Source organism: Scyliorhinus torazame, chromosome 6 (genome assembly GCF_047496885.1).
Source record: "Scyliorhinus torazame isolate Kashiwa2021f chromosome 6, sScyTor2.1, whole genome shotgun sequence".
NCBI lineage: Eukaryota > Metazoa > Chordata > Chondrichthyes > Carcharhiniformes > Scyliorhinidae > Scyliorhinus > Scyliorhinus torazame.
This window is the reverse complement of record NC_092712.1, coordinates 194,221,988-194,231,898: the sequence shown is the minus strand read 5'-3', so window position 1 is coordinate 194,231,898 and position 9,911 is coordinate 194,221,988. Positions and strand designations below refer to the sequence as shown.

The 9,911-nt window shown below is 43.5% G+C and overlaps 1 protein-coding gene across 1 annotated transcript in view; it reads right to left on the bottom strand.

The window, feature by feature from the left end:
* The window catches only part of LOC140425201 (dynein axonemal heavy chain 11-like), a 755,586-nt gene that overhangs the window by 700 nt on the left and 744,975 nt on the right, over positions 1–9,911 (bottom strand). The window contains 4 exon segments of the mRNA XM_072509215.1: positions 1,065–1,205; positions 5,380–5,492; positions 6,951–7,066; positions 7,597–7,779. Of these exon segments, the coding sequence (XP_072365316.1) occupies positions 1,065–1,205; positions 5,380–5,492; positions 6,951–7,066; positions 7,597–7,779 (553 nt within the window).

Here is a 9,911-nt window from a genome sequence, read left to right as displayed (position 1 = left end):
CTAAAATAGTGTCAAATATAAAAATGCATCTTAAGATGTTTTGGAAATGCTCTCATCAACTGGGGTAAACCACCAATCTAACTGTATATTTGGCATTAACAGTGAATATTTCAATACTTAAAAGATACTCCACGAAACACTGCTGTTGACCCACCCCAGCTTCCCTTTTTACAATTTGCTTGATATCCGTTCTATCTAATAAATTAAATTGCTTCAATTAAGTACCTGTCATAAGTGGCTTTAATTTTCTTTTATTCAAAAACGCTACGATCAGTGTTCCTAGATGTTGGCCACTCCATATCTCTTATCAAGATTAAACAAAGTATCTGAAGTTTTATAATTTTGACAGTGAATATCTTGTGTGGTAATTTTACCCATTTTGAATTGCAATTGGCTGCCAGTAGAAACATGGTATTAATGTAGAAGAAAAGATATGAATGGGATGGGAATAGAGGGATACGGACCCCGGAAGTGTAGAAGATTTTAGTTTAGACTGGCAGCATGTTCGGCGCAGGCTTGGAGGGCCGAAGAGTCTTCCTGTGCTGTACTTTTCTTTGTTTTTTGAATGAAGTCTAGTTTGAATCTATATTTTATATTTACCAGTTTAACTCCAAAGTAACACACCAGATGCATCTTTTTCTTCCATTTTATATAACTGTAAAATATAGTTAACACAATCTCTCAGGTCCTTCTGTTCCATTCTGCAAAGCCCAAGTTTCTCCAGTAGTTTCTCACACCCAAAGTCCCCAGGGGCAGCCTTGTGGCTCTCTTTTTTGTCTTGATGACAAGAACTGATATAATTTAAGGTGTGATTTGTTTGATCATATTTTCCTCTTTGTTGTATTCTACTATTTTGGAAATGTTCAATTTTATTGGCTGTCAGGATAATAGTCTGACTATCTTACTTCCTGCTAAATAAGTGTTTGTTCAAGCATTACACTGTATAAACTAAGCCTGCCAGCTTAAGAGCCTGTAAACGAATTTGTAACAAAAGACTTTTATCATTTTATGTGGGTGACAATTTAAGATTCCAATTTGGTTAAAATAGAAATGTTCACCTCTACCTTCCAAGAAGAGTCCATGAATGTAGGCACCTTCCCTCGGTGGGTGACCGTAATCTTCTTTGGTCTTCTTGGTGACATCCACAGACAGGCACATCTTATCCAAAGGCCACTCATTCTTTCGGGCTATGCTCTGCATAATTGCTTTAAAAATGTAACATAATTAGTTCTCTCCCCCTTCAGAATTAGTGTTATATTTTTGATGACTTGTAATTGTTGTGACTTCTTGCCTTCCTCGCTTCACATGCTGCCTGAGCTGCTGAGAACACGGCATTCCTGATTGAAATTTGAGTGATTGGAATTTTTTAATATTTAGGGACTCTCGTCAAACACCAGGCATTATTGTAACTTTATTACAGTACCCTGCACGACGCTTATTCTTTTTTATTTCCAATATCAGCCATTGCTAAGTTATAGATCAAGCCTATTAAGTAGAGACAGCCCAAACTTTGTGAATTGGTCTACAGCCAACAATGAAGTTACGTCCATCCTACAAGCGAATTCAAACTTGATTCCGTTGTGAAGAGTGCTAATTTACTGCTGACATTTTATCTTTATATATACTTATGCACAGGTCAACAGCGAATATTCATAACTTTTGCCTTTGGACAAGTTACGAGTTTTCCCATAGGATTTTGAAATTGTAATCACTGACATTTGATCTTAGTTATCCTGAAGGTGAAATGTAGCTCGGGTGGGACAAACGGGTCAGTGTCAATTAACGGGCGGGGGGGGGTGGTGCATAAATCTTTGAGGTTCCTGGGTTCCGTAAATAGAGGTATAAAAGTTTGGAAGTTATTGATAAACCTATTTCAAACACTAATTCAGCCCGAGTGGAAGTAGTGTGTCTCAATTCTGGTGCAGGGATAAGGGATATGGAAAGCACAAAGTGAGTTCTTAAGAGTAGAAAATGATACAGAGATTTGATAACGGTGTTTAGAATTATAAAGCGATTAGATCAGGTAAACCAAAACTATGGCTGGAGTCAGTAAACATGAACAATGTGAGGAAAAGCCTGAACATGTGGCTAGTGTAAAGAGTCTTTCCTGTTTATTTCAATTCATTTTATGTTTGGTCAGTCAGAATGTGCCTTTAAGCAGAAGACTTGATGTTGAAACAGCCTGTTGTCAGGACAAAATGTTCAATTTACCTAACAAGCACGTCTTTCGGGATGCGTGGGAGGAAACCAGAGTAAACACGCAGACACGGGAAGAACGTGCAGACTCCACACAGTGACATAAGCCGGGAATCGAACCTGGGACTGTGGCGCTAGGAAGCAACAGTGCGCTACCCATACAAGATGGCACTGGTTGTACTGGAGCGCACCCACACAGCTCATGTGTTGACTGGGGGGGACACCTATACGACCTGTGGCCGTATGTTCACAGTGGGCTGTTAGCAGCGTATGCAGTTGCATGGTTACTTGCCGGCTGTGGCAATGGGGTTCCGTGCCTGTCCACCCCACAGCCCACCTCTTGGTGAACCCCCCCTGCTACTCCTCTCTCTCTTTCCCCCCCCCCCCCCCAGCACTGGCAGAAGCCCCCGAGCCAGCGGCACAACTGTCAGCAAACCAGGGCGATGTTGGGACACTTTCTGTACTCCTCCCTCAGCAGCCATGACGCTGGTTTCACGATTATTAAAAGCACAAGTGACCCACGCTGTTGGGAACTCAGCCCATTGGAGGCGGAGCATCCTGGAGGCCCCGGAGAATACCTGGTAAGGCCTGCTAATGACAGGTAAATGGTGTGTACTGTATGTGTATTCCGGACTGCACAAAACCGCTGTCGAGGTGACGGAGAATTTCAATTTGGCGCCAAATCGGCACCTGCCGCGATTTATCGGCGGAAGCTATTCTCTGCCCAATCGCATTTCACGATTTAGGTGCCAGCCAACGGAGAATCCCGCCCAAAATACTTCACCATAGCCCTACTTTACATTACAATTCCCCTAGATGCACTTTATGTCGTACTAAAGCTGACTTTGTTAACTCTGATTTAAATATCTATAGAAACTCTCACTGTCCATTTTTATATTACAGGCTAGCTTTTTCTCGTACTCTAGTTATCTCATCATTTTTTAAAAATTACTTTCATGTCTTTACATTCTTTCCCAATCTGACCTGCTACTCTAAACAGCATATATTTGCGCACGGGTCAAGTTTAACAACTTGTAATATTTTAATTTTTCTTTGTATTGGGTTTTCAATGCCTGTTTGTTTATTTGGACAAGATCAGAAGCTGTTAATTGGATTCTTTTGAACTGGAGTATGAATGGTTGACAGTTTTATGAGCTTGCAAGCGGGCAAATTTTTTGAAAAGAATTTTGAATGGCTGATTGGCATGGTTCGCGAGTTCTGTATCTAGTGTAGAGGCACAGTGTTTAGCACTTGCTGCCTCACAGCACCAGGGGCCAGGGTTCAATTCCGGCTTGGGTCACTTAACTGTGAATGAAGTATTTGTTCTCCCCATGTCTGCGTGGGTTTCCTACCACAGTCCAAAGATGTGCAGGTTAGGTGGATTGGCCATGATAATTTGCCCCCTAGTGTCCAAAGGTTGCATGGGGGGGGGGGGGGAATGGGCCTGGTTAGGTGCTCTTTCAGAGGGTGCAGACTCCATGGGCTGATTGGCCTCCTTCTGTACTGCAGGAATTCTATGTATACACTAGTTGAGTGGGCATGGGGGAGGGGGGGGGGCATGGGAGAGAGGGTTAGGGTCAAGAGGGCCCAACGACCATGAATAGAAGTGGGCTGATGTCCCAATGAACAGTGGCAGCATTTCTAACGTGCCAGTCTAGGCACCCATCTGCCTTTGTTGCCACTTCATCCCTGCCACGGGAAGCAGTGGCCCCGACTCCAGCCTGCAAACAACTCTTGGAAACAAAAATTCCAGATTGAATGGCTGCTTTTCCAAAGTTGGGAATGCAACATCGGGAAATAGCACATCCTGCACTTCCTGATTAAAAGATGTAAATTAATTTCCTCCTTGTTTTCAAACCGCATTGTTTGTCCCCCTCGGTGTGCACCCTCAGTCTGCCCCACTCTGCCCAGCTCTAACCTCCTCCAGCCCTGCAACTTCCTAAATCTCTACATTCTTCAAATTCAGGGGCTGAAATCCCCGCCGTCGGGATGCCCCGTATTGCCGGCAGCCCGGGGGTTTCCCGACGGCATATGGCTGCCACACAATGGGAAACCCCATTGACCAGCCAGCGTAACGGAGCATCCTGCCGGCATGCTGAAACGGAAATGTGGCGCAGTGGGATGGAGAATCCAGCTCCTGGCCTTTTGTGCCAAGTTAGTTTCTTTATTCCATCTCAAGTGGAAATGTATTCAGCTCTGCAATTTCCATCCTAAACTTCTTCACTCATTCAGTTTTTATGATGTGTCTTAAAATCTACCAGTTTGCCCAAGCTTTTGTTTTAACATTTCATTATATATCTTTATATATCTGTGTCAAATTGTCAAAGATTATCATAGAATTTACAGTGCAGAAGGAGGCGATTCGGCCCATCTAGTCTACACCGGCCTCTGAAAGAGCACCCTACCCTAAGCCCACACCTTCACCCTATCCCCGAACCCAGCAACCCACCTAACGTTTTGGACACTACGGGCGGCAATTTAGCATGACCAATCCGCCTAACTCGCACATCTTTGGATTGTGGGAGGAAATCGGAGCACCCGGAGAAGGCCCACGCAGACACGACGGGAACGTGCAGACTCTGCACAGACAGTGACCCAAGCTGGGAATTGAACCCGGGTCCCTGACTCTGTGAAGCAATGGTGCTAACCACTGTGCCGCTCCATTGTGTTTGATAATAGCTTCTGTCGACGGCTTTGGAACATTTTATTATATTAAAAAGTCTATAGAAATGAAAGTTGTTTTGATGACTAAAACGTGCAGTGTAAAGAAAGTTTCTCATGATGTGGCAAATAAATGTGATAAATAATGTTGCTGAATAGCTTCAATTTATGCTTTACACCCACTGGCTTCATTGGTTTATTTTGCTTTATTGTATGGCCACTTAAAGAGCTTGAGACTTGTTTGCTGAAAACAACCCAGCGCATTATTTTCTGAATACTAGAAGATGCCAATGATTGATGACTCTTATGTGAAACTAGTAAAGAGAATCTCACTTTGTCATAAATCTTAGCAATTTTATAGTCCCAACTTGAGTACACCAAGGACCCCTGGATTTTAATTTCTGAGGTCACCTGAATATCAGGACCTTGTTATCCCGTTAGATTATATTTTCAAATGTCTTTTTGTGAAATTGGAACATAGTAATGGCTCTTACCTGTGTGTTATGCACCAGTTAAACTTACCAGTAAGAAAAGATTGCGGATTGAAAAAACCAGAAAGCCAGACAACAGCAGGAAGTCCAAGGTCCTGAGTCCAAGTATCAAGTTCACGGCAACGTAGAATAACATCATTGAACCTCCGAAACAAAGAGTTACGTTGCAACAAAAATATGTACATCAGAATTCCCACAACTCAGTCAACACGTTTGACAGCATGGTATTGTTGTGGTTAGCACAGTTGCTTCACAGCTCCAGGGTCCCAGGTTCGATTCCCAGCTTGGGTCACTGTCTGTGCGGAGTCTGCACGTTCTCCCCGTGTGTGCGTGGGTTTCCTCCCACAGTCCAAAGATGTGCGGGTTAGGTGGATTGGCCATGCTAAATTGTTCGTAGTGTCCAAAATTGCCCTTAGTGTTGGGTGGGGTTACTGGGTAATGGGGATAGGGTGGAGGTGTTGACCTTGGGTAGGGTGCTCTTTCCAAGAGCCGGTGCAGACTCGATGGGCCAAAGGGCCTCCTGCATTGTGAATTCTATAAAAAATGGGAATATTTTCTATAATTTGGGGCCTCAAATTCTCTGGGTCTCTAAGCTGCTGCCGTAATTTCAGTAGAAAGACAATTGTTGTAAGTGGTCTTTAATGCAATTTGTTTTTTGCTGTCCCCCCCCCCCCCCCCCAGTGAAGTTGCCATGAAAGATCCATGGTACCCTGTGCAATTTCTCGACATTGTTAGAGACCTCCAATGTGCTTTTGGGAGTCTCATTGATCCATTGTAATGAATCCTTCAAGGAGCGCATCTGATGGCCGTGTGAATTTGTTAAAATACCTTTAAATGTGCTCATGGGAGCAGTGACACTTAAAAATTAAATGTCAAATAATACCTCATCTGGCATTCATAGAGCGGTCTTTCATTGGGAATAGCTACGAAGCATCATCTTTAATCTATCATGAATATCTGATGCAATCTAACTTTCTACTGCAAGCAGGAAATGCAAATCCATGCACTGCCACTTGATTTTCCAACCATTTAACTGAACAGATGGAACTCATGCACAGACCTTGCCTGAATTTTTGATCTCTGCTCTTGGAGGGTTAGGCTCCCCATTGGGAAGTCTGAAGTCGAAAGATGACTCCTTTTGAAGTATTTCCCTTTTATTCATATTCCACTCTGCCGGGAAATGTTTTAAAACATTTTTTTTAGTTTTATAAATTTAAAGCATCCAATTCTTTATTTCCAATGAAGGGGCAATTTAGTGTGCTAAATCCAAACTGCACATCTTTCGTTTTTTGGGATGAGACCCATGCAGACACGGGGAGAATGTGCTAACTCCACACAGACAGTGACCTGCGGCCGGGATCGAACCGGGTCCTTGGTGCCATGAGGCAGCAGTGCTAACCACAGTGCAGCCCTAGGGGAATGTTAATCTAACTTTGAAATGGCATTAGATGCGTAGTGTTAATAGATTAATGTTGATTTTCAAATTAAAATCAAGTTTTAAAAAAACTTCAAAAAAACTATTCAAAGTATTTTTCCTTGCGGTTCATTTGAATTGTACAATTAACTAGTAAGTGATTCATTTATGAAGCCAATTTTTCTTACCATTGTGCCAGTCCATACGAAGATGGATATGCAACTCTGCTCCACATTTCAGGAACATTATCATAGTACAATGCTGCTTGCAATGCTTCCATTTCAGCTGAGACAGTCAGCTCTCCCTGTGTACAAAGTAGCAGAAAGAGGAATAGAAAAATCTCATCTAGTTCTGTTAATTGTATTTTCTAATCTTGAATTTCACACAGAAAATATGTCGCTTTCTGTTCCACTCTCCTAATTGGGAACCTGCACATTTCCATTATTTGTTTTAGATATTTTTAAATGCTGACATGAAGTTCAGGCTAAAGTTTATTTTACATTCCACAAGAACAGTGCTTCGTCCTAAATATAAGGAGCTTCCAACTGTACCAATGTGACATTTCAAATTTTGCATGCCAGCTATTCTTGTAGTATGTCTGATAATGAGCAGCAATTTAGTGTTTCAGTATGTTTATTCTCTTGGCTCCTAATCATTAGGAACTAGGTTGAGACAGCTCAGACTCATTTTAGTTAGAGCCTTTTAAAAGCTGTTACACAGTAAAGGCTTTTGTTGGATCAGTCTGACCTGGATTTGCAACCAGCCCACCAGTTAAAAATGGGTGTCAGTGCCTTTTTCATTTCCTCAAGATATTACATTGTAAAATAACTTTACCCTCAGTCCAAGGTCCAGTTCTTTAAGTGATTTCCTGATCTCTCGTGTAAGTATGTTCATACGTTCACATTCTTGGAAACAAACAAGAATATAAGGAGTACGCTCTGCTGTCTTTGCTGTAACTTCTGTCATGTTGAACTCTTCAGGAAGTTTCTCTAAAATATCATCCAGAATATTCTTCATCTGAAGGAAATTAGTGTAGAGTTAGAACTGTGGCACATTTAATTGCTTTTCATTTCAAATATGTTTAATTGTTTTTTGGCAGTGATATGAATCATTGGAACAATTTATGGTTAACAAAATGTACATCTGAACTTAGATTACAGACCGTATGAATATTTTTTGTTTAACCTCCCATGTGTATGTATGACTCAGTGACTCTTAAAGTACTCCTGTTGTTCTCATCTTTTATGTTTGTCTATTTTAGCTTGCATGCCATTAAATCAGACTAAAGTACAAAACTATAAATGGTGTGACTGATGAAGTTCAGCACTGCATGAAACAATTCAATGTTAAGTGTGACAAATTGTAGGGCAGCACGGTGGCGCAGTGGGTTAGCCCTGTTGCCTCATGGTGCCGAGGTCCCAGGTTTGATCCCGGCTCTGGGTCACTGTCCGTGTGGAGTTTACACATTCTCCCCGTGTTTGCGTGGGTTTCGCCCCCACAACCCAAAGATGTGCAGGCTAGGTGGATTGGTCACGCTAAATTGCCCCTTAATTGGAAAGAAAAAAAAATGAATTGGGTACTCTAAATTTTTTTTTTTTTTTTTTAAAGTGTGACAAATTGCCAAATTGGTTACATGACTCAACATGATGTTGTTCATACCTGACAACCAATTTTGCTAGCCTTTCACCAATTCATCTTTTAAAAAAAAAAACCAATTTTTTTTTTTAAATTCTCCTTTTTCACATTTTCTCCCACATTTACACCCATCAACAATAAACATTAATCAGCAAGATATGTCAATCCCCATAATAACAACGATCCCATCCGCCCACCAACCCCCAAACCTCAACCCGAATGTTTACATAAACAAATGACAAAAAGGAATCTGGGATTACTCGTAGTCACCCTTAATCTACCCACCCACCCCCAACCAACGCCGTCCAGCCTCAGAGTACTGTACATGATACCCCAGAGTTGTACCCCCCCCAGTCTCCAGCTCCTTCCGTCCACTGCCTCTTGTAAAACTCCTCCCAACCTCGGTTCCTTCCCCCCAACTTTCCACCCCGGCTAGACCACTCGGACCCTGTTCTGCCAGGCTCCGATGGCTGCAGCCCCTCCCCCCACCTCACTCCCATTCACTGGCCGGCTTAAACCGGCCAGCGTGGAGGCCCCCGCCCGGGTCCCTTTCCCGGCCCTAGGAAAGCCCAAAGATCCCCTTTTAGCACACAAACCCCGCATATCCATCTACACCCCAAAGAACCCTCATTTCGAGTGAAAGTCCCGTCCCTTCCCTTGTCCAAATATATACAACATTGGCTCCTTTAGCCTCTACACCCGCGCGCAGTGATACAAAAAAGAAGAAAATACAGTCATGAGGTTACATCGGCACATGGCCATTCCTCAATTTGTCAGTTCTGCCACAGTCCTTCTGCCTTCGCAAACTCCTCCGCTGCTTCCGCCGTTCCAAAATAAAAGTCCCTGAGCTTATAAGTCACCCTCAGCTTCGCTGGATATACAATGCTGCATTGCACCTTGCTAATGTACAGTGCCCTCTTCACCCGGTTGAAGGCAGCCCGCCTCCTCGCCAGTTCCACTGTAAAGTCCTGGTATACACGTATACCAGCTCCAGCCCACTGCACCACCCGCTTCTGCTTGGCCCAGTTCAGGACCTTCTCCACACTACCTGCGGAAGCACAGAGTCACTGCCCTTGGCGGCTCACTCGCCTTTGGTACAGGACTCCACGACCGATGAGCCCAATCCAGTTCCTATCGGGAGGGATCCTCCCCCTCCCCCAATAGTTTTGCCAGCATCGCGGCAAAATACTCAGTCGGCTTTGGTCCTTCAACTCCTTCGGGCAGCCCCACAATCCTCAAATTCTGTCTCCTGGATCTGTTTTCCAGGTCTTCCATTTTTCCTCGCAGATCCTTGTTAGTGTCCATCACCTTCCGCATCTCCTTCCCCATCGAGGCAAGTTGATCATCGTGCTGCAATAATGTCTCCTCCACTTCCTTCAGCGCCTCCCCATGCTTTCGCACCTCCGCCACTGCGCTCACCACCGCCGTCATCACTGGGGAAACCGCCTCCTCCACCAGCGCACTCAAAACCTCCCTCATCTCCTTCCTCACCGTCTCCATGCATTTCGCAATCT